The sequence below is a fragment of the Rhyacophila brunnea genome, unplaced genomic scaffold (genome assembly GCF_057557595.1).
Source record: "Rhyacophila brunnea isolate RB1 unplaced genomic scaffold, BYU_Rbru_1.0 scaffold_21, whole genome shotgun sequence".
NCBI lineage: Eukaryota > Metazoa > Arthropoda > Insecta > Trichoptera > Rhyacophilidae > Rhyacophila > Rhyacophila brunnea.
Genome location: NW_028232871.1, coordinates 20,745,403 through 20,772,796, shown reverse-complemented (window position 1 = coordinate 20,772,796; position 27,394 = coordinate 20,745,403). Strand labels below are relative to the sequence as shown.

Genomic DNA, 27,394 nt, shown 5'->3' with positions numbered 1-27,394 from the left:
GTGAATTTGTCACAGGACCGCATCTTATTATTACATTATATTTTATGGTCATATTTATTATTAAAATTTAGTTTATTAAGTTTTCAATTTTTCCTTGTAAAGATTTTTGACTAATTCATAGTTTTAATATTTTTTATATTTATTTAAAAATATAAATGTGTATAACTTGAAATCCTTTTTATTTATATCAAAAGGAGCTTAAATATTGAGACCATACCAAATAAGATTTCATATTGTTTCATCCATACTGTGTAAGTATGGTACTGGAACACGTGGCATATTGTAGAAGTAAAGAGAAAATTTAAAATAGTTCTAAAAAAAAATTTAGTTTCACCATGTAAAGGCTATCTCAAGTAATACGACAGAAAATGAAAGCACTTACCTAGCTACCTACCTGCCTTATCTTTCAAAAATCTCCACATTCCTTAGTCTAAAAACTTTGCTAGTTTGCAAACGAGATTCTCTGAATATTTTAAAGCCTCTATCTAGCAAAGAAGGAAAATTTACAAGACCACATTGTAGCTGACAGAAAATTGTTTAACAAAGACTTTTCGCTAATATTTTGAATGTACCATCTCTACAAATATACTCATTACTCAAACAGTTAGTTATTAACCAATATTATTTATGTGGTCACGGTGGCCACGTGGCTTAAGCGATGGACTATAACGCCGTGGGTCTCAGGTTCGAATCCTGGGTAAGTACATATATTGTTTTTTCGGTTTGTGTGTGAGTCAGGGTATTGATCTAATAGGTTGAGCAAGTGGCTGACTTCTTGTAAAAAAAATCTGTTGATGCAAACCTCTACTCTGTGGAGGTCCATATGACCATATTAGAATCGGACATGGTCGGAAAAAATTATGTCATAATGAATTTTTGTTTGAGCCAAAATTGAATGCATTAAACCTTTAAAAAATGCCAAAATAATAAAATTTACTCTTAACGTCCTACAACTATCCATATAAGTATATTATTATTGTTTTAAAATACAATTTTCAACCGTATCATATAAGATAGCGAACGGTAGATTATAGCCTATTTTTGAAGTAGTACATGCCTGGTATATTTGAATCATTCCCCGTTTTCCAAGTACGTATTAAGTTTTAAAAAAATGCACATACCTACGCAAAGTTAATGCACGCCGTATATATACGTCGCTACTTGGATAAAGCTTTTAAGCTCTGGTGGATTAGATGCTTATACTATTATTACTCGCGTGTGTGCTTTTGACAATAAATTCCATCTGTACGAATGCGAAAGGACATTTTTCGTTTAGACTTTTGCTCCAATACGCAGTGTTATATTCTTCGCTCAAGGCATTTCTTTAATCATTTTGTGAAATAAGGAATACTGTTATATTTATTCGATAAGCAAAGAGAAAGAGAATGATAAGTATTATTTCATCAAAAAATGTAACATTATGGCAATACCTTTTTATCTTTTTAAACATTATAATATCCCTACTAAGGCCTGAAAAAAAATTAACCGTAAGTGCGAGTGAGAAAGCGTTTGGCACGCGTATATCTGCACAATATGACGTGTTAGAGTAAGAAAGAAGACATATTAATAATCAAATCAGTAAAGTTGGAAGTGAAGCCGGTAAATATTGGTTTGACTTATGTGCTTAGCGCAAAACCGGGAGTACCTACGCGTCGCTGCTAAAATATAAAGTTAATAGTCAATATTTAATTAATATTTTAGAAAAGATGGCTATTGTGTTGTGTTTAAATGTGGTTGCCATATTGAAAAGCAAGATGATTGATTGTATAACGTTAATTTTTTCATAGGTAAGTTAATAATAATAAAATTGAGGTTCTATCATACGTAAATAAACGGCTACATATAGTCAGACTATACGCTCTCTTTTTTGTATTATTGCTCTGAGATCCCTACTATTTTATTGTATATTATATAGGTATGCCTCAAATACACAGTGATGCCTTTCGACAACAAACTACGCCACGCATTTAAAATGACTCGTCTTTATGTCAACAACAATAATATATTGATTATTTCTCTTATATAACATCGTAAACGTAAAACTTTTCAAGCATTCTAATTATGAGCACATAGCCCGAAACAACTGCTGTCAAAATAGCAAAATCAACATGGCCTTAATGACGCCTTAAGATGTAAATATCATTTCATTCAATTAACATCGTAATAATAATATTATGTTATCGTTGACAGTTTGACACGTACCATATTTTTTATACGTCTTGTCTAGCATAAAAACACTTCTCTTTTGTGAATTGGCCTGATGGTTTCAGTCAATTTTCATTCGTACATTTTTTAAAAATAAAATTTGCACGTAATACTATTTTATATGCATAATAAGTTTTCAATTGTGTATGCTCGAAAACGTTTGAAAATATTCAATGAATATAAATTTTTGTTCTCTCTGTTCATATTCTGATGATCAAATTAAACTCAATATTAATCCATATTGACAATAAATATATACTTAATAATATTATATCATCTTCTGAAGTGAAAACAATTTGGTAATTATAAATGATATAATATTATTATAAATTATTAATAATTATTATGGATTAGTGTCATGTCATATTTTTTATTCAGAAATGCCGAGCGTGCTTTAATGTATAGATAATATTTTTTGGAGGTTGTCATCGTGTGTTCTTTCTCCTTGTTTTCTTAACGTTTTTGGCTGATTGTAGGGGCCATTATTAAGAAGAAAAAAATGGAATATTTCAAGTGTACTGTGAGATGTATGAATGCAAACGCCTCTCTACATCTTACAGTACACTTTAATACCATTATCTCTACATAATGGCCACTGCAACGAGCCCGAAACTTCGAGGAAAGAATAATGAAGAACACGTGGTGAAAACCGAACAATCTATTACGTTAACAAACAATCGTGAAAGTCTCAAACATAATATAAATGTATTTATATATTTTTTTTAAACCTTTAAAATTGATAAATCTTAAGTGGTTGGTATATCGACCACTTCCAAATAATAACATTTTAAGGCTATACCTCAGTAATGTTGAGGCATGGTCTAAAAAGATCGTGGCTAGACGATGCGCGGATTGTGTAAATGCCGCGTGCCGATCGAAATATAATTTGTCATATAAATCCAACATGCGTCCATTTAATGTTCTATTAGTAACAATAATAATATATTCATTGACATGTTTTCTTTTTCAAGTAAATTGGTAACGTTTTTTAATCATCTTTACACGATTTAAGAATTAATACCCCCGTCGCCATCACGAAACAAATTTACGTGTTCCCAGCTCGACGTTCGCTCTCCGATTGCCAGTGAGTCCAAAATTTCGTCGCAACTATAGTTGAAAATTATTTTCCGTTTCATTGAAGTACCGTCTTAATAAATTGATCAACTTGACTAAAGTTGCCTCGTTAATACTTATTCAAGTTTTCGACGCACTAACAGACGACTGTCAATGTCAGTTTACTTGATCAATTAATAAAATTGACAAAGTTATATTACCTATATTAAATATATAATATACTTACTTATTTTGGATTTTTTACGTATGTCAATTATAATGTTTAGTAAAACATGTTAGTAGATTATTTATTGAGTTGAAGCCAAAGTGTAGTATTAAACTTACTTCAATAATTATTATTATTATCCGTAGATCATAAAATGTGGTTGATTTATAAACCCTTTTTTGCTTTTCTTTATAAAAGGTTTATATTATGTTAAAATGAGTGCGTGTATTTAAAGTATGAATACAAAAAAGTGTGTCGTGTAAATTCAAGACAGAAATGTTGTGTATACTTAAACAGGTGATTGTGTACGAAGTTCTTGAATAAAATATGGCGGGATTATTGAAATGATGAATGAGGAAAATATTTTTGTTGACATAACCGGGGAATTTTTTTTTGGTTTCATACAGAAATAAGGTCGAACATACCTCTCGGAGTGCCTGCACAGTCCAGAAACAAACAAACCTGTTAGTCAAAATACTCCGAAGATGCACGAGTAATTTGTCAGATGAATACTATATGGGAAGTTTTACGGAACACACTCTATTGTAATAGAGATCTATGTTTTATTTAGTTCTATAGAAATTTTACGCAGGTATACAATTTAGGGTTGCCTATTTTTAATATGAATATTATTCTATTGGTAGGAAGGTCATTTCATTACCAACTAAAGTAATTTATTATTATTGTATATATGTATAAGTATTCATGTACATAAATATGATTGCTTATTCACAACAAATATTATATAGATTATGTTATATTAATGTTGTCGAAATTCGATACCCAACAATTGAAGGTGTTAACGATTAAACAGGCACGAGTGATAGTATTAGAAGAATGGGTTAGTAGCTGATTTCACATCATTTCGTGTCACTTATATTTGTGACGCTACATTTTAAAATCAGCCAAGTCCACCTATGGTGGTTACTTAATATGGCGGTTACCCAGGTATTTGTTACTTTTTTGTGAATTGCCGAAGAACTACTGCTTTCCAACATTTTTGCATTATCAAAATGTGGAATTTATTAATTTTAAATATTCTATACTCGAAATAATATAAACTTTCACCCTTGTGACTGTGTATTTGAGAAAACAAAAATCTCTTTTTCTCCTATTCATCTATTATGGACTTGGCTGATTTTTAAATCTAGCGATACATTTATCTTTGAAACAAAATTCAAGCATGTTTCTTCTTTGTATGAAAAAATATAACCACACAATCCAATAAGTATAGTATATAAACTGACGTTATTTTCATGGTAACCACGTGTAATTTGAATGTTTAGTTTGACTTGTTTTCTTTCAAACACTAAAAACATAATTATGCGTGGAATAGTAATAAAAAAGGTTCCATAATGAGAAATCATTTTCCAAATCCCACAAACAGTTATGTAGAATTTAAAATTACATATTTAATTTTGAAGGCGATTTACTCAACTTGGTCACCTGTACACTTGTTCTTGATTAGTCTTCAGCACCTCAATTATCCGTTTATAATAATAATAAGTTTGTTTTATGGCGATTGTAGTATGTTCAATGCGCCCATCTGTTGATAGTGGTTTGAATTCGATTTCCGCTACCCCAACGCTGTCCAAACAGTTGGAAATGGTCACGATCTGTTCAGGAACGCGGGCTATTTATTTTAATTAACCTTTAGTTAATTAGATTTAACCAACAATAGTCAGGCTTATGTATGATGCAGTATTTGAATTAAGATGTTAAATTTGTTTAAACCACCTGAAGTCATTTCATGACTATTATTAATAGAAGTATATATTTTTTTAAATAATCAGGAAATCGGTAATAAGAGCGCATGATTTTACTCATGTGCGTAAAAAAACACTGTCTCAAACTAGTTTTATGATCTAAAATTGGTAAATTTAATACTTAAAATTTTTTTTTTACCAAATTTATTTTACAATAATTTGAAACACATATCTGAAATAATTATTTTTATATCTCAGTTTTTGTTTATTTTTATTATTATTTTTGCACACAATCATTGATAATATTTTTTAATACACTGGGAATATCGACGTACCTACCTTCCTTTATATAGAAAATGTATTGTACCTATTAGTTTAAATACTAATTTAGTATAATTTTAAATTTTCACACCTAATAAACCTTCAAATGAAACAACTTTTCCACTTATACCTATTGATATATTTTGATTTTTAGTCTACAAAATATTATATTGTTTCATAAATAAAGTTGTTATCACTATAAATAGACATTATATTTTCAAATTAAATTGTAGTGTAGATTGCATATGAAGCGGGGAGGCATTAAAGCTTGCTATAACGGAAATTAGGAATAATAATACTTAATTGAATATTATTATTTTTGTGCAAACTTCTTTGAAAGTGTAAATAATATGATATTTGTATATTTTTTAATCATATAATTCCATGGTTTGTTGATTTTTTTCTGTACAAGAATATAACCTTAATAATATTGATTGATACATGCTCAAATTAAAATAATGATCATGCAGTATTGTAATGATCAAAAATAGACATATTTTTGTTTATGGAACGTAAACTATTTTCAAATAATATCGTAACGTTCGATTATTTTTTCTGAAATAAAACATTCTTAATATTAATGTTGCTATTGGAGTAAATAACATTCCTGTATGGAAAAGATTATTGTTGAAAAATATTATTAATTTAAATATTTAAAAAAAAGGACAAAAACTCATGCAAATAGGTAGAGTGGTAACTCAATAGCGGATCAATTTTAATTTATATTTTTACAAAGCGAAGAGAAGAAAAGGTATAAAAAAATATCGGAGAAGTAGAAATGCAAAATTGCTTTTAAATATGGTAAATAAGAAAGAATGTTATTACATTATACTAATAAATGAATTATAAAATATCCAAAATGATCGATAATACAATACTAATAATTTGTATATTATGCTATGAAAGGATGTAAAGTTTGCTAGCTTCGGGGATGTCAAGCATTAAAAGAATTCAGAAGGTAATCCTAGAAATCATGAATTCATATTTTTTTTTAATACCTAATGTATTGTCGTTACTATTTTGATTTTCGTTCTGCCTACTAATATTTATTTTTATGAAAAAAGTGTTGACAGAATCAATATTGCTTAATATTTAATTTCATTTGGTTATAATAAAATGTATGCGGAGGACAAGCTATTGTATTGATATATAAAATGGATCGTCCCTTATATTATATTAATCCAAGACTTAGTAGCGGAGCACACTGCAAGAAGCTATGCGCTGCGTGCACGGTGCAGGGGGCCTGAACGGTACTTGCTATGCGCATTACGCTGTGCCCAAAGCGAGTACTTTGCGAGTACGCGCGCATCGCACGTCCACTCGCAGTGTGATTAGGCCTTTAAAGTACGAATTGTTTATAGTATAATATTTTAATTGATACGTCTAATAAATTTGCGAGTGTATAATCTTTGAAGTTAGGTTAGGTATCTAAATTTCATGACGGTCATACATCTCGAAGGAGTCCTTTGCTTTTTTTGATACTTTTCAAATAATTCAATAATTAATTATTAATGGTACCTAAATAATAATTATCATGAAAGCTATGCGGAAAATAATTTATAATAAATTGTAATGGGTGATATGAAAAAAAAAGCTGTACGACACACATGCGATAGACGATTATTATTGAAATATTATGTTTATTTCATATGGTCAATCTTTTGATTTTTTTATTGATTTAATAAGCAATAAAAAATATAATTTTCTTTAATATAAAAAATACTGAATATTAAGATATAAAATAATTAATTTCCTATTAAAATCCTATAGAAAATAATTATTTTTCGATGGTTTACGAGAAATTTTAGATTTTATTTCTGTTGAAAATAAATCTGATAGGCTTTAAAAACTAATTCAATATTAGTATTTAAATTAACTATGTATAGCTAAATGTTAATATTATAACATTGTTTAGCTGAGTCGTTGATTTATTTATGTTAGAAATTAAATATGATTGGAGAGTTAAAATACAATCATTTTTTTATTAATGACCGGAAAAAAATCAAAAGACAAAAGATAGTCAGACACCTAGATGATCACAAACACATCTACACATTAGACATTGGCTCGCTTTATACTTTTCGTTGTACATATACGTACCTTTATGTTCTTTTTATATTTTTTTCAACAGGTAACATTGTACGAAGGTAAGGAGTAGACGGGCGAGACAGATAAAGAAAGATAGAAAGAGATAGCAGTCAATCGCCATGCGTGAGGAGCGAAAGAGATAGATACAAAGTGTTAGAAGGTGATAGATATATAATATACTTCTTGTTGACGTAGTTTCTTTTAATATTCAAAGACAATAATGGCACCAAAATCATCTTTGACAGAAAGTGCAAAATTGAAAAAAAAAAATAATTGCAGATAAATTATGCATAGTGTGATACAAAAAGTTTTTTTTTGCTTTCTAAAAGTGATTTATAATGATTGTGCTATTTTCTATTTTCCAAAATAGTGCATGCATTTTTTTTTGAAAAATAGTAATAAATAAACAAATGTGTTTTATTTCAAAATATTGTCTTTGAAATATAAAAAGAATATTATACAAAATATTTACTACACAATATAATAAATTATAACTCTTGTTGCTATTTGTAGTAATAAGCTAGTATAGTAAGTAATTAATACATAATAATAATTATTTAAAAATGTGGTATTATTTACCAAAATTTATATTTGCTACTTTGTGTTTATTTAATTTTTTATGAAGCTAATATAAATAAATATAATACTTTTAAATATGCTGAGATTTTATAAATGAAATGACATTTTTTTTTAAATTAAATAGGTAGGTAATATTTCTTTTAAATTTTCTTTTCATTAGCATGTCAGAATTTTAACCTTTCCCACTCTATGATGTCAAGTCACGTTACACAGTTTCTTAAAGTATTTTATATTTCAGTCAATATACATGTTCTCTTATAATCATCGATAAAACAAATGGCCAATATTGGCGAAAACAAGTTTATAGATCTATATGTTGTCAAAAATGGCATTTGTATTGTCTTATTGAATATTGTAAGGTAACGCAATGTGACGTCACATGCAGGAATGGAATTTTGGAATTGGAAAGGTTTGTTAAATAAAATCTCAACAATTTTATTGATATTAAAATATGTTTTGGCTCAATAGGTTTAATTTTGATACCTACAATATGTGTATTAAATATAAATATAGCGAAAGGTTTAAAAATGCCTAATATTATTTTTACCTAAGTTTTTTTTAGCATAAGCTTTTTAATAAATATGTTTTTTAAAGCGTGTAGATAGTTAAAAATGTTTATTTAACCAATATACTTAGTTAAAAGACAATTTTGGGAAAAATTAAAATATTTTAGTTTTAATAATTTTATGAATACCGTGTAAGTACATATAAATATATTATATTGAATTTTAGATTCAGAAAACTGTGCCTAACCATTTAATAATAATATTGATATAGTCCCAAGGAGCAAAGCGAAAATTTTCAAACCTGCTCTGGAAGGTAATAAGTTAGTTAAACCAATAATAGTTAATATGTACACGGTGTTCACAACATAAATGTTTACTATACCTATATTATAAATTACTTCAAAAATAACTGCTATTTATAATAGACTTAATAAATATCTACAAACAAAGCAAAATTGTGAGAAATTAAACGTTTTTAATATTCGTATATATCGGTGTGGACATAGTAATTAAAATAATTCCTTAACGTATTTTTAGTGGGAATGTGTCATTTTAATTTAAAAATAAAATTCAATGATTTTGCCTTGTTTGTACATTTTTTTATTACTTATTTTATAGCACGTTCAAATTTATGTTAAAGATTGAAAGGGTCGTTTGCATAAAACAAGAATTACTTTCTTATTTGTTCTTCATAGAAACCAAAATACATGTTAATAAATTATTATATAAACTATTTATAATAACACATTACCTATATAGGTTATAGAAAATAATCCTGTTAATCTTTAGCAATTGAACGATTTTAATTTAATATTTTTAAGAATGTATTTATATACTTATTTAAAATGTTAGAAAAATATTTCAATTGTTTACAAAGCTGTAAGCTGTATAAATAAATATTAGACTCAGAATTAAAATGTCATGTTTTGCATATTTCATACCAATTTTCACATATTAATAAATGCGCATTTTTATATTTATTTTGAATATAAATTATGTTAGTAGAAGTATAATCTACCTGTATTTGAATTAGGTATTAAAAAATGAAAGCTACCTGTAGAGGAATCTGTTTTAAATAATATGCAAACCATTATCCTGATTCTATTTTTAAGGGATGATTTCTTATATCTCTTTTCAATGGGTATTATCGTATTTAATTATATGACTTAAGTTTTGCTACCCATAATTTTACGTATAAAACAACGGCGTATAATATATTCGGGTTCAATTTCAAAACTCGTACATCGTACATACTTAAACAATTTAAAAGAGGAGTGACAAAATATTTGTTAAATTAGAATCAATATAAAAAACACGTACATTAAAGTTGTGTGCAATTATATATATGAACATTGGTAAAAATGCACTAATGAGCCTTTGGTTCCAAGTCTGCGATATTTATTTGAGAAAAAAGTTCAATTCTAAAAGGTCACACGTGATCTGGTTGAAGATTTGCAGGGGTGGTAAATCCTAATAACGTGAATTATTCGTGGGCAACAAAGGTAGGGGTAGAATAACAAACACAGCTGAGACAGAAGATGCAGTAAAGAGATTACGATTTTCTGAAAGGCAAACAACTTCCAAGCATATCACGAGTACTGTGGAAACACACGGGGACACATTGTTACGAAAATAACAAATTGGAAAGGAAAACAGTCATAATAAAGACACTATTATTATTTTCAGTAATTAATTAAGATATACATACAATCTTGTAATAAATTCAAAACAGTGTAAGATTATATTAAACACATAAGTAGGTATAAAACGAAAAAAATATATTATTTTGTTAAATAGTTTATTAATAAAAATTAAGTATTGTAAAAATGTTATACATTTTATGTTATGCGTGTATTTTAGTATAGTTAGTTTGTGATGTGTTTATTGTGAGTAAGAAAACATATGATCACTGCAAACTTAAAATTTTAAATAAAATAAGTAGATACATAATAATAATACATTATAATCAAAAATAAAATACATAATAATACTGCTCTCAATAACAACAAGAAAACGATAAGAAAATAATTATTTTGAATGTAACATTAAATTTGATCTCTTTACTTGTATTAACTTTCAATATTTTTCGTAAAAAAATACTATATACTATAACAGCTATTTCAAGTAGGTAATTACACATTGATTAGGACCGGTTTCATCCGCTCTACCATGTAAATTGTAATACGCAGTTGGTAATATTATATTATTCATTTATTTGAATAAATAATAATATATAATAAATTGTAATATTTGAATGAAATTACCAATATATTATTACTCGCCATTATAAAAGAATTTATTTTAACGATTGTTGTTTTTCGTTGAAAACATTTGAAAAGTTTATACCTAACTGAAATCGAATCGTGCGATATTTTAAATTTGGAAGCTTCCCTTTTTGATTTTTTACTACATTTAAAATGTTCTAAAAACTAACATAGATATTATATGAAAATAAAAGGTCAAAGAAAATTGTATTACAAAATTGACCAAAAAAAAAAACCAAAGAATAATTCAACGATCACGCAAAACAATCCGAGTTCAAAAGCTCAACGTTCAAAATGTCCCCAATCCGGTAATGCGCGCCATTTTTGTTCTATCGAAGATGCTATCTGTCGCGCTGTTTGGGGTCGTAAACAGGTGGACGCTATTTGTTTCGTGGGGATATTTACATAATCTGGCGTGTGCTACCCCTGACCCTTTTCCTGATGACGCAACTACAGTTCAGAGGGTAGCGGTGTCCTCTCATTGTCATTTCACCAAAGGGCAATATTGTTCAAGTATTTACATTTATTTACGAATCCAATTCAATGCAAACGAATAACGTAAATGGCTTAATTTAATATCGTAAATCACTTCGGAGCCATTTCAGTTAGTAGATGCCACGACATGTAGCAAAGAAAAATGAAGCATTTAAATATTTTAAACGGCTGCTAAAGCTCGTTTTATAATTCAATTCAATTTATTTATTTTTAACAAATTGTGCACATTACAAATTATAAGTTTAAGAGTTCACAACATGACATTTAGAAACGAAGAAATGTAAAACAGTATTACATAAAAAAGAGATAGATTAGTATAGAGATAGATAGTAAGTTATTAAGGGGTGACATGCTCAGCGTAATTCAAAATGGAGGTTTTATTCTATTTTCAAAGCATGATCCTGGAAATTCCTTAAACGTTGTAGATAATCTATTTATATAATTTTGAAGCCTTATTATCCTTTATATTTATTTTAAACATTTAATGACTGCATAAAGTATTTTTATTACATAAAATAGTATTCTTTTAAACCTCTCGCTCTAATGTTTTAGAATATAGTCATATTTCAGTACATAAATGTGCAGTGGTGTTAAGATTTTTTACATTTATTAAGAATACTATTTTATGTAATAAAAATACTGTTTTAAAAAATAAAAAAAATGTTTAAAATAAATATAAAGGATAAAGGATTTTGTATTTACACATTGTGTAAATACAAAAAATATAAATTAGATAGGTACAACGAAGTACACCGGATGAGTTAAGCAGGCCCTATTTTAAGAATTTATAAAACAAAGTCCACCTATACTCATTCTCACGTAGGTGGAATATATCAACACCCGGAGTAATTTCGTTGAACATAGTTATCGCCCTCCCAATTGGCTTTACCAGTGGCAGGTTGGTTCTGCACCATGGAAAAATAAACAACTGATGCTCTCTATTTCTAAGATAGTTATCAGGGACACACAGATCAACACTGCCCAGAATGGCAGAGTTCTCATTTATACCTCGTATACGTCGAAAAAAATACGTAGCTAAATAAAGATTTTTTCTAAATTGCAGACTGCAGTATGTAAGCATGCCTAAGAGAAAGTCAGTTGGATAAAGCCACGGATAGTATCCATACAACATCAGGTAAAGGAGTCAATGATATATTCTATGATATATGATATATACTATTGATATATTCCAGGATATAATGCATCAGATTAATTCCCAGAAAGTATGATATAAAATCCATTAGAATTAACTCATTTGTCTTTTATGTTAAAATTTATAAACGTTAATTATAATCAGGGCATTTTAGAAAAAAATGCAACGCTCAGAGCAATCAGTATATTTGAGCAATTAAATAAATATATATATTAATAAATAAATAATATTTATACATAAAAATATTTAACAAAAGCTTTTCACGATTTTGCACCAGAAAATCTACTGATTTATTCAGAATCAATCTCGCCAGCCTATTAAGTCGCTCTATAGTCTATACTCTACTCTGGAGTCTCGACTCATGGTTGATTGCAGAAAGTTTTTGATCATTTTCAGTAGGTACTCTTAATAATCTTTCTTCTTCTGCACTCACAAACATGATTTAAAAAAAATCAAAGCAGTCATTGTTTAATACACTTAGGGTCGTATGCACGAGATTCCCAAATACTTTATAGGCTAAATACTGCTCATTTGTATGTATGAGTGCAAATGTAATCCGTTGGTTAGCGACGTCACGATGTGACATCATAATGTGTCATGGCGTCCCTATAATGACAAACTTATAATATTTCATTCCCCGATCATTAATTTAAAATTTTGAAATTGTAAATGTGTCTGAAAGTGTGCGAACGGTACCATATAAATTTAATAACTATAAATGAATAATTATTATGAACTTTAAATAATTTATCAGTTATTTTATCACATTTATTTTATAATTCTACTCTACGAAAAGATAGAGTATTCCCATTAAACATTTCCATTTGGTGGCAATACATACAGTTATATTATGACTAACTTCACTTCAATCACTTCTATTATGAGATGTCAAAACGGAATAAGAATAAATGAACGAATGAAATGAATCAACAGCACGACTAGGAACTGTTTTTAAAGTTCGCAAATGTTTTACAGAGTCTACAAAATGAACGAGAGCCTCTAGCAAACGTTTGTTGTAATGAATGAATTATTAAAATGAAATTTGAAAGATACATATAAAGCACCCATTTTGAATGACGTGTGACGTCAGATTGCTTACGTCACAAACAGTGCTATACGCTATATGATGGAAAATCGGTTAAATAGCTTATAAAGAATTTCGGAATCTCATTCATACGGCCCATACATTTGTTTTATAGGTACACCATAAACAAGGACCCCTCCAAATCAACCCGCCTCGCGCCACACTCAGCCTTAATTCAGCGTATCACTACGAGGCCATACATTCGGATGTAAAGCATCAGCAGTTTTTGACGCCTGGTAATGTCTCAATGGTCAATGCCTTGCTCTCAAGTGAGCTTTGATGGAGTTTACTGATTGAAAGTAATATAATAAAAGTACCAAATGGGAGAGAAAATTACGGAGAATTAACACAAATAAATTAATTTAATTGTATATACAACACAATAAACAAAGTTAAAATAATACGGACATATAAAAACTATGTGAAGAGATCTTCACATCCGTAATAAGACGCCGCAATTTTTTTAATGTGATTTCAGGTCAGATGGATACAGCGGGTTTATAGGTACACTGCAAATATGTTATGTATTTTTTGTAACACAGTTGAACATTGAGGCTCTTAAAATCGTGAGACTCAAAAAACCTCCGCTTCTGCCTCACTATGATATAGCGCGATGATAAATTTATTATTTAAAATTCATAGACTGATTTGAGTTCAGTACTATATCCCCCGAATTCCTTTAGTACATATACAATGAAATAAATACATTGTATAAGTAAGTATTTTATTAAAAATATATATTTATTTCCTTAACCCTGGTTTTAAATATCGAACGTCATTGTCGATGGTCAACTTTCTAGATTCGATAGCCTTTCCTAATACATGGTGGGTCGTAAGTAAGTTTTAATGAGTTTCAATTTACTGAAACTATGTTGACCTTTAACGACAGTGACATGTATACTTAGCAGGATCCGGAACGCTGTCACACGTTCCAAAAAATATCCCACAACTATTTTGTTTAATAAGTTCATGAACTTTTTATGATTTTGCCGAATCGTAGACTTTTAGTATTGGTTTGAGGCGTAAAATTCTAACAGAATAGAACGTGGTAACAACATTTTCGCGCGGGATGTTTAAATAGTTCTTGTTGATGTTTGCTCTCCATCTACGATGGAGGCTGGTATGGCACTACTCAAAGTGCCCTAGGACTGCCTCTTCCTGTTCAGAGAAGCAGTAGATAATACAAATATTGCTAGAAATATTTCTGCTGCCTGGTAACTGGTGACATGAGTGTTACCATTTTCTTCAATATCTGTCCTAAATTAAATACTTCACCAACAACCATAATATAATTAACTGTCAAGATTATTTTATAAAACGAATTTATTATTATGAATCGCCTTGAGCGAAATTCAAAACCAGTAGATCTTAGCTTGTTTCGGAGATAAAATAGCATAGAGACCAAAACAAAACCCTCGTAAAGTTTGAAGTTTAAACCGAAGAGTTTTGACTCTAATCCGTATAAGGAATTTTGAAACCAGTAAATATCGCACTAAGTGATTTAACGTGTGATTGTTTGGATAATAAGATTATTATTTTCTTCTTCTACTGATAGATCGAAAAAGAAAACGGCAGCTTACGATTTGATTTGAAATCTGTTGATTTGTTTACATAACCGAAGTACACATTCTAGAAGTACATTTCCATTTAGCAATATTTTCACATATAATCATGTATGTAATTAACAGATTAGATGAATTTGAATTTATAGAGGAATGTCATAGTATAAGTTTCAAGGTATCTTCAAACGAACCTGTAAAAAAATCACTTGTAGCTAACTTAATCAGAAGATCTGAGGTTCGTTCTTTGTTTCAATAGCAATTAAGTTGGTGGTTGTTTGTCCAGTACAAATCTTGCAATCGATTTTTGACTAACTTTTCGACTAGCTATACATTTGAAACTTTTAGAATATATCAGAACACGATGCCAATACATGCTTTTAATACTTTTGGCCGTCTTTAAGCAGAATTGAATTAATTTTCAGTTAATTCTGTTTTGTATGGAAAGTTATTTCAGAAAAATCCGTAAAAAGTAAAAGACTACAATTGGTTGCTAAAGGGGTGGTCCTAGCAACTAAATTATTAAAACGTTGTATATAAAAAGTTCTTTTTATCTTGTAATTATTTAACATCTCAGTAACAACTCAGTCTGTAATATGTTTTTTTAACAACCGGTTCGGTCAGATTATATTTCATTTCAACAACCAACTTTAAAGAAACGGTAATCACGTACGCAAGGACATCACTCATACAAGGGGACTTCTAAACTTTCCGAAAGGTTTGTATAATTTAAAAAGGTCCTGTTTACACTACTCATGTTTTCCTTACTGAGACGTGAATTATTTAACATTTCCTTTGATGTCACCTGGCGTTTTACATCCGGATGAAATGTGACAGATTTTTACATACAGGTAATTTTGTCATGAATGTTCTTCTGATCTTATTTTTTTCTTTCGGTCTATTGGATAGAAGCCTCTTGGGTGGTTGGATATCTTCCATACTTGAGACAATATACCTACACTTATGTCCTGCCCTGAGAACAGGGAATAACTTTACAGTACGTACACTTTAGGGATGTTCCTTCACTGCTACGTATCATATTCGAAAATCTTTTTCAATATTTTTGTTTCAAATATACTTATCCGGTTTCTTTTTATCATTTTTATATATGGTTCTTAGCTCTTCGATCCATTATGGTTTTGTAAACTATGACCTCTACTTTATTTCAGAGGAATCTTAATCTTTAATGTACATATCTTTAAAACGCACTAGGATCAGGTGACATGCGTTGCTTAGTGACAATAAAATATAAATAGTAGCAAACGAATAAATAAATGCAACATTTGAAAGTAATGACAGTTTTTCATGAGTAAGATATTTTTTTCATTTTTTTTTCAATTGAACCACTGGCTTGCTGTACCTATATATTCAATATTATTAAAATCAACCCTTCAGTGAAAAAGTTAACCAGTTATAGTAAGTTGTGCAGTTATTTGCACACTATGAAAAGGAAAATAGAATAAGTGTTTCCTTCAATATTTCTGCCATAAACACATAATATCACTCACTCTCACTTCTGCCACGGAGTACCTATATAATATTAATAAAAATCAAACATTGTTAATATTATTATGACAGACGTGAAATCAGCAAAAACTTTACCGCCTTTTCACGTTTTGTTCATTATTCTGGCGCTAGTTTTTCTTATATTTCCCGCCGGATTTTTCCGGCGTACTTCCGTCATTTAAGCTCGACTTCCGGCCTTATTTGCGCGGCAAACTTGGGCGAGAATAATATTTCCGTAATTATTATTTTCATTGAAATACTTGCTACTACTTTGTTCTGATACATATCCGTCTAACGAAACATATCCTACTTGTTTTTATAAACAAAAAATCAAAAATTTTATAATAACATTCTGACACTTTGGAAAAAATTCAAAACATAGCATTGACATCAAATAAAAAATGGCCATTACATACATTACTTTGTCAATTGAAGTACTGAGGAATTAACGTATATAAGTGATGCACTTATGATTAAAAAATGAGTTTAGAAATCACCACACGCATATGTATACATGAAACAGAATTCAGAAAGTAAGGATTATCTACCAGACATAGTGCATAAAACGTTGTTATTATTTTACCGAATGTAAGTACTAAAAACGTTATAAACACAATGAACTAATATTTTGTAATGCCCACTATGGGAAACAGTTCTTTCTCATTCAATTGAGTACGTCTACATTAATTTTCTACCAGGTCAGTCCAAGGAATTTTTGTGACTTCTTCTGGTATCCAATAGTCGTCGCATTGAATTTAGAATTAAGATTACAGTGCTAGTTATTGATTATCATTGAATGTAATACGGTAGTCTGTACGTAATAAATGAAGTTAAAAGTTTTACCATTTATTTCAATATGCAGGAAAGGGAGGAATAATAAATGATGTATCATTAAATGTTATTATAAAATATAAAATTCGATATTATGTGAAATTTAAAACCTCGTTCTCCATCTTATACCGATGAATTCAGGAACATAATAATAAGTTCGCGGGCATATTTTCTTTCATTGAAAACAGTAAGTACGTGGTAACTCAATTTTCCGTCTTTTCAATTTAATTTTCCTCGCTCAAACTCGCTTCTCATTTCCCAGAAATAAAGAAGTCGCCTTTCATATCAAATTATTCTTTGTAAAGTTATGATCAATCGAATTGGAATAAATTTTTTTTCAATAAAATTTTACTTGTTACGAACTCGGTTTTTAGGGAAGTAAGCAAATAAAATACGTGTCGCGAATACCTGTTCTCAGTAACAGGTAAAAAGATCAAACAATATAACTAAATAATAATCTAATAAAACAAAAATATAGCATAATATTAGTATTGTTTAACCAAGTTGTGGTTTTGGCAATACACAAATAATACCATTACTAAGGGTCGTCCATATATAACGTATGTCTTTTAAAGACGGTTTTTTATCAAATGAGGGCGGGGGATAATTAGTACTAGGGGGTAAAAGAAAAGAAAAATTGCGTGATGTAATTTTTAAACTTGGGCCAAATATCTTGGTTCCTTTCTAAACCCAAAATCGTGATCTAAATATCAAGTCTCGAATATTCTCGAGAAATAATAAGAAAAGATCAATCTCTGGAAGTTAATTATCTAAAATTTCAAGAATTATTATTTCTCGAGAAATCATCCATGAGGATTCTCCAGAAATTGAGAAATTATTACTAGGGTAAGCTGCCGACTCCAACCGTAATTTAAAAAAAATGATTTTAGAAAAGTAACAAAAAAAAACTCGCGAAATGAAATTTCTTTTTTTTTTAACGAAAAAACTAAATAATTAAAGAACTGAAACTCTGCAAGAAGAGGTAATTTCATAATACCTAATGTTGATTTCTCGAGATACTCGAGAAGTAAAATAAAGCCCATCTGCGAATTCCCAAGAAAACAAATATTATCGAAACTAGGAAGACGTGAAAGCATAAGCTCTATTCTAGACTGATTTATTCCTGAATAAGGAAGCCATGAACTACCAGCGAGTGATTGCGAATCTGGTGGATGGCGTATTGGATCTTACAATAAGTCCTTTTTGGTCCATTAAGCTGTTTTTTTATTCTGCTACGTCTTTAAATATTTTGCGATTTTCCAAAAACCACCACTTAGTTAATAATATTTAGCTGCAATGACATTAAAAATAAATAATAAATATGTACCTACTATCAGTTTATTAGACCAACTAATAAATATAATTCTAAAAATAATAACATGTGTTTTGTTTGTAATGTAATGTAGTGTATGAGGTAGTCATCAGTGTAGTGGAAGGTGTCATGTTGGTTCGTGCTAGTATAAAGACTTACTGTTTTTCTTGTACAGGAGGATCTCGAACTGGTCGTGGAGCTGCGCCTCCAGGACCTGGTCTATCCTCTCGATAGTCTCCTTGTCCGTCAGCTCCCCAAACATGAAGGCACATCTACCACAAGTTAATACAACACATTAATATATTACTCTAATAATTAAACTATGTTCTTGATTCAAAGAATCATACACAAGATATAAAAATGTAGTATTCATAATTGGGAACAAATCAGAAGCGAACCTATCAGGTATTCCTAGGGATTGCAATACCAAATGAAAATGTCAATACCGGTTTTTCGGTATTTTTTATTGAATATCGGCATGAATACCGGTATTTCTTAAACATCAAAAAAACAGAAGTAGGTGCTTATCAATAAAAATATAGATATTAAAATCTTTTAAAAATATTATTTTTTAGCAAAAACCTACATACCTACATTTATTATGTTGACATTTAAAATATGTATTGATCATAATTGTAGAACTAGTGATTTTTTATAAATAATTTGAATATATTGATAATTTTAACAAAAGCCCTCAAAAGTTCATCAAGTACAAATAAGTTCGGCTGAAGGAAAAGCTTCTTAAATTCAACGCTTGTACAGTCATCAATAATTATAGAATAATTGAACATTTTTGTCACGCATGTTTTCTATTTCCAAATAATATTATGATAATTCATCGCGACGATATATTTGATGAAATTTGTTTTATTATTTTTTTACCTTTGTTGGATTCACTCAATATATTTGCATATTAGCAGCATATAACTTATAATTCATTTTCATAAACGTAAACGAGTGTGCTTTCTTAATACCGAAAATTCCGGTATTCTGGATTTTTAAAACCGGTGTTGATAAATACTGAAATACCGGTTTTGAAATACCGCAATTTTGCAATCCCTAGGTATTCCTAATCGATAATTTATGAATTTTTTTTTCTGATATACATATACTATACATTATGTATGCTTCTAAAGTATTCCGAAATATGTACATTCAAATATTTATAATATCATTTTAATAATACTATTATACAGATGTTGAATGATAATAATAATACATAAAAGAGGTAATTGTGGTCAATTTCTAAAGTTTTTTTTTACTGGGAAATGCTAGATTACTATCTTGAGAGTTAGGGTATCCAATTAACTATATTATAGTAACCGGTTAACCGATTTTTTCCGAAAGATTAAAAAATATTATGTTACATGTTTAAATATTTATACTATCAATTTTATATTGATCCATGGTATTTCAGATACAATAATATCAACCTACCTCATTATTTATCTGTATGTACTTTCTTCGAAGGTAAGTAAGTAGGGTTATTTTATGAGTAACTGCAGATGAAATGTAGGCTGCTAGCCAAATAGTTGAGATATAGCGATATGTATTTTGCATTTAAAGAAAGTTTTATTAGTTGACTAACTCCTAGGAATAATAATAAGGATGATCAGTTAATTGCAAGGTAGTAAACATATTAAGTAGGTAATATTTTATCTATTGTCATGCCATACTGCGCAGTTGTATCTTTTTACATAATTCTATTTTTTGTTCGTACAAATACCTACAAAAGAATTCGAACGGTTAGCCGAGTAGAATTACTCGGTTTTCGGTTAGTTTAGAAATGCGCGATTACCCGGTTTGTCGGTTTCGGTGACTGCTCTACTTAAGTGTGATTGGCAAATTTAATATATATAATTTTAAAATACTACTATTTAATGTAGGACTAATTATTTGCGATCGTGGATTTGGGATTAATCCAGTCAGGCTTATTTTCAAGCAGTGTCAGATGACTTTCAGCTGATCATGTTATGGCAAAAGTAAACGATCTTACTTAATACCTTACTTTATGGAGGTGATCAGAGAGATAGTTGATATTGTATGAAATGTAAGGCGTAATTGAAAAAAGTGATATGTGTGCTATGTTCTATGAGTGGTATTTAGAGCATCATCATTTTTATAGAATTCTTAAAAGTTTTTTTTTTCCCATGAAAAACTGCTCGGCACGTCACAGTCTAACAAAAATATTTGGGATTTTTTTCACGCGTACGTAATAAAGGTTCGCCAACCCTGTCCTAAGTGAATTAAATGGACCTCGATAGGGTGGAGGTTATAATATTCACATATGTCATTACGGGGAATGGTTGATAGCCATTCGACAATAATACCACGATGCATTATTATAGAGTCAGTCTCGCTTGGTTTCAGGACAGCTTAGTAAGAGAGGTACTAAAATATTTGCATTGAGACATCTTTACAGCTTCATGGAAAGCGACCTCGCCCATATACATGACGTGTGGAAACTCAAATCATGGGGTCTTTACATTGGAACAAATACTTAAAATGAAAAAATAAAAAGCTTTATTGCATAGCCATTGAAGTTTATCGGTCATTTGTTAATCGGCCTAATGTTTACGGCCAATATTCCTCCTCCGTATAAACGTTTTCGTATAATTTACATAACATTGTAATAACATTATACATAACTTCAGTTTTTTGTTATAGGTAGTAAATAAATATTACAATGTATAACACTGCCGGAAACATTGCCAATTATAATTGCTAACAACATCACTCGTTAGCATTGAGTGGATATATTTATAGTATAGGGGGAGTTTGAAATAAATTGAGTTTTAATAAAGTGAAGCCGCTTTCTAGTTAGATTACATGTGGAATTTGTGGCCAGTGTTGTTATGCCGTTGACATAACAATGACTAATTGTCTTAATTGTTGTCCACCCTGGGCAATGAGAAGGCGTATCTACCGTATTGTGGTCTATAAGACCTTTCATTACTTCAGCAGTGTGTTGTGACATCCGCCCTTTATCGATGACAATATATTATATTAAATTCACTGGAAAATAGAATTTAGTCCTGCATAGTTCAGGCAACCTGTCAAGCTTTTCAGATTAATAATTAATAATAACTACTTTATTATTACTGCGTATGTATGTTGATATTTGACTTACATGGATTCGGCCAACATTATGTAGTTTGAAAGGACGGAAGTTGAGGTTAGTGGTATATGTACCTGAATGATAGGAATTGCAATAGCGACTGAAAATATTAATACCAGAATTTCGATATTTATTATTAAATACCGGCATTTGTTAAAACATGTAGAAACAATATAAGTATCTATCAATAAATATGGCTATAAAAATATCTTTAAAACATATTTTAATATTGCATCTTCAATAATGTGCCTATCAACGGATCCGTGTAAACCAAGACAGGCGAATAGTTCTCAAATTAATATAATTTATTTAATTCACAATTATTTATTCAATGGTTCACAGTCCGTCGGCAGTTTTGAAGAGCTCTGACTTATGAATAATGTAAGCATTTATTTATGTTACATTAAAAATGCTAGAACAATCGAACAAATAGCTCATTCGATATTCTTTCTCGATCTTCTCACTTCGCCAACTCACTCTTCATTGTATCTCAATCGTGTAACTGTTACTCTGCTTTAGACAGATACTATTATATCGTGTAATATTGTCTGTATATATATCTATATTATTTTATTTCTTTTGCTTTAATTTCTTTTTGCTTTGTTTTTTTCTCTACTAAGTTGATTTACCTGTACTTTTTATTCTAAATGTCATGTTGTGAACGTCTTGAATAAATACTTTGTCATGTGTTCAATGTGTCTTTTACAAATAAATAAATAAATATCCATGTAAACTGCATCTGTCAAACCGCAAATAAATACGCAATCTACATCATCCTCAGACTTCGGTTCTTTACTCCTCCATCGCTCATCCACCTCACCTACTGCCAAAGTGATGACCTCAACAACTTTGCCAAAGTAATATAATAAAGCTACTGATTTTTACAAATAGGTACCTACCGTGAATTTGATTTTGTGATTGGATTACATATTTTTGAAACTACATAGAAGTCCGTATATTTTTCTTAGCTTTTTGAGACCTCTGTCTCTGTTTGAGACCTTATTTTAATAAACAAATAAATTGCTCAACTTCATATCGAAACATATTATTTGCTTTCTTAAAACCGAACATACCGGTTTTTTAGATATTTAAAACCAGTTTTTCGTTATTGATAAATACTTGGAATCCCGGTTTTGAAATACCAGTGGGCATTGCAATTTGCAATCCCTAGTGGATGACTGTATGACGTATCAGCCACAACATAATATAAGAGTCGACGTATTATGAATGATAGTATATCTTTATTCACTGATTGGATAGAAAATAGCTTTCATGATATGTGTTGGATAGTTGTATTGATAATGTTAATTTGAATCAAATAAAATGAAAAAAAAATCATGTTATTCTCACACAGCTACGTGCTTTGAATCCGTGATAGGGGTGGATAAATACGTACTAAATAAATATCTTTATTAGAGTCAGTGTTTTGAATGTACGATTTTACTAAATTTTATAGTGTTTTCTTCGTCCTATTTTTTGTAGGCAAGGTGAAGTCTTTACTTCGCCCGTTTTAAAGAGGCACCTAGCGGAAAAATACGAAGCTTGGAATTTGAGACATTTTTTTTGATAATTTACAATTTAAACTGTTTAATTAATAAATATCTGAAAACATTAACAAGATTTTTTTTAAGTCAAAGATAAACCTAAATTTAAGAAAAATGTTATAAAATGTGAATCTTATTATAGCTTATATTTTTATGGTCATATTTATTATTAAAATTTAGTTTATTAAGTTTTCAATTTTTCCTCGTAAATATTTTTGACTAATTCATAGTTTTATTATTTTTTATATTAATTTAAAAAAACATCGATTTATATAAATAATATAAATGTGGATAACTTGAAACTGTTTTTATTATTTATAATTTTATAATATTTATTATATATAATATTTTTTTATAATTTGTTGTATAGTTTTTGTTTAATTTGTTGTAGCTGTGCTTGTTGTCAGTGAGTGTTTGCCTTTTGGTTAATGCACATCGTGCCTGAAGATGCCAAAGGGTGAAACCCGAGTCGCAAAAAACGACTTAAATGGAATAGTACAATACTTAAATCCATTAGAATTGTAGAAAATATTTGCCGAAGGAAACAGGTTTTCTGTGTTTTATGGTAGCTATAAATTTTATTCTCTTAGCTAATTGATCCATTTTAACATTTTTGTTCATTGGTAACCCCAAAAATATCTTCATTTAAATTGTTAAAATTGATTATTAATTGAGAAAACGTAACTCACTGTATTGTTTACACGGAATTATAATATAATATTTATTATTTCTATCCTCAAAGTAAGTATCCTTTTAAAATTACGCAATAGCTTTTGTGTTTATCTATAAAACCAACAAATTGCTTGGTACAAAATAAAACTGCTAGTTTCAGATGGCGTTAAAGATTTTAAATCCGAACGCGATTGTAAAAACAAACACAATCAAAGAATGGGCACATTTTTATTTGCCTAGAAAACATGATGTTTACAAATACGTAGATAGTGGTTGTTTGTGTTTTCCACCTATTCGTTGCCAACATAACGGTGTGTGGATTACGCCCGAGGCTTCCGTTACTACCAACTTGAGTACATGTAAACAAAAACACTGCCTGCACACGGGGAAACCCATCTGTAGTGGCCGCGTACGAACTGTGTCTATATAAAATAGGCCAAACAAAGTAGACTATTTTTATTATTGTCTGTCTTTTGTTGCATAAGTCAAATATAACCGCAATATACGTTTGACGTAGCTGTATAGTTTTTAAAGATGATTTTCCACATTATTTGGAGACTTAATAATATATTAGGTACATTTATCTTGAATTATCTGTAACGCATGAGAGAAGTCGTATGAAACTGTGTAAGAGAGAGTAAAGCGCGAAAAAAAACATTGAGGTACCTACATGTCGCGTATTATCACGTGACGTCACAGTAAGATACCGCTACGGGGAAAAATGTGGAATGTCGTTTTTCTTGGTCTTTAAAATGTTATCAGGCTGATGCTTCCATCCCGTAGCACATTTTGAACATTTAAACGAACATTGTCAGTTTGCAAAATCTGCCGAAATCACCAGAACAACAATGAGGACACCTCACGTTGTACCGTATTGAATAAACACCTGTATGACTCAATTAACGTTTTTTTATTAATTTCTACATGCCTATACATTTTACTTGCGTGTATATTGTTTTTAGCCGTTGGCACTATGTATTTTCTATACAAATGTTGTCTACTATCTATGGTCTGCAGGTTGGGTTCTGTTCAAAATATTATTGAATTTATAGAAACTCCTTACTAGGTTACTCCATCATTGAATTTACAGAGATCGTGTTTGTTCAAAATACTTTGCAAAATGACGAAACCATACACTAAATTTATCCCCGTGACAGAACGCGACGTGCATCTCAATATAATCACAACTTTATACATACTTATACGTATAAACGCAAATTCTAAATTTGAAAAATCTGAGGAATCGTTCATTTTAATCAGCTCATCAAAAAAAACAAACGATATTCTTATAATAGTTTGACAGATGCTTACAGTGCGGTAATATCATATCGAGTGATTAAAGAATCGAAAAATTAGTGTATTATCCTAGAGAATTTCGGGTAAATTAAAATAATAGGGATATAGTGATAAACATTATGGATGTAGAAGAAACATCAGCTAAACGTTGCCGTTTGACAAGTGAATAAGTTTAACGATGGTGAGCTCGGAAACGTCAAGAGATTCTACAAAGACTTCGCCAGGCTTATGTAGCAGCTCATAAACAAAGAATTAAGTCTTAAACACCAGGACAAAACTGTAAGATAAAACGTACACGCAAACGTACGAAAGATAGGGTAACAAGAAGAAGACGTATGAGAATGTTGACAGGACGTGGTACTGCCATCTGGTAATATTTTGTTAATGTAGTAATATTTTGTTACCAATACGTTATTGTATGGATATTAAACCAAGAAATATCGTTGAGAAATAGTTGAAGCATAATATGATGTGTCTATAGATACTTCTTCTTTTTCATATCGTATGGTGGCAAGGTGTAGAATAGAATTAATGATAATAGGGTGTATAAACAGCGGTGTGTTAATTTTTTCATTGAATTAACCATATAGGTTATGAGTTCCATTCACATTCTGCATTAACATTACTCTTTTTTTATTTAAATATAGATTACTATATAACAGGTATATTGATAGAAATATAAATCAAATTATCATGTAATCTATTTTCAATGATAGACACATGACGTACATTTAAGCATTCAGTTTATTTTAGACGAATTAAGTACAAAAACTAAGCTGTTGAGAAAAACTATACTAAATTTTCGAACGGCTGTCACACGAAAATGGTTTACGTGTCATACTATAAAAGGACGTAACCCTCAGTATCAGTTGTATCCAAAGGATGTCAGCTGCACATGCCAATTTATTATTTAAATTTGGCTGACAATTAAAAAAAGGGAGTAAAGTGAGAAAAACGACTTAACCATCATTTTTGTAGGTTTTTCTTTAATTAACTCAATAATTAATATCAGATTTGGAATATAAAAACTAAATTATTAATTATCATACACTTCAAGGTTATGTCTATTTTACAAAGTGTTTCTTAGCGAGTATTCTTATTTGCCCGGTGGTTCTTTGTCCGGTACAAATCTTGCAATCGATTTTTAACTAACTTCTCGACTAGCAAGACATTTGAAACTTTTAGAATATATCAGAACACGATGCCAATGCTTTTATTTATCAATTAATCGATTTTTAACTAACTTCTCGACTAGCTAGACATTTGAAACATCTAGAATATATCAGAACACAATGCAAATGTTTTTATTTAATACTTTTAGCCATCTTTAAGTAGAATTGAATTAATTTTCACTTAATTCTGTTTTGTATGAAAAGTTATTTCGCCTCGATGACCGAGCAGCTTACGCGTCAGCTTATAATGTGTGGGTCCCAGGTTAGAGTTCTGGGTCTGGAAGATACACAGATTGTTTTTAATTTGTGTTTGGAGTCAGAGTATGGATCTAATAAGATGAGCAAGTGGCTACCATCCATTTCTTGTAAAAACAAAAATATGTTAATAAAAACCTTTACTCTGTGCAGGCCCATATGATCCTATTAGAATCGGACATGGCCAGAAGAAGAACCAGCTTACAGGAATTTAGTTTTGAAATTAACCATGAGGAAGCCTCTTGAAGATGTCAATGTATCACTTGCGTCTTATTGCTTCACCCCTCTTCTGCAGGAGTGAGAGAAAGAGGTAATGTGAATCGCTTTAAACTGAGGCATCACGACGAATGAGGAAATTGAGTATGTAATTATTTCTTTGATGTAGTGAAAGACAATTAGTGTTGCAATTGAAAGGATGAAAGTTGAAGAAAGACAATGGAATAGTATTA

At 29.8% G+C, this 27,394-nt stretch overlaps 1 protein-coding gene across 1 annotated transcript in view; it reads right to left on the bottom strand.

Moving 5' to 3' along the window:
* Positions 1–27,394, bottom strand: part of eag (potassium voltage-gated channel protein ether a go-go) — a 319,631-nt gene that overhangs the window by 44,191 nt on the left and 248,046 nt on the right. The window contains exon 3 of the mRNA XM_085948780.1: positions 19,048–19,160. Coding sequence (XP_085804906.1) covers positions 19,048–19,160 — 113 coding nt within the window. The remainder of the gene's footprint in view (positions 1–19,047; positions 19,161–27,394) is intronic.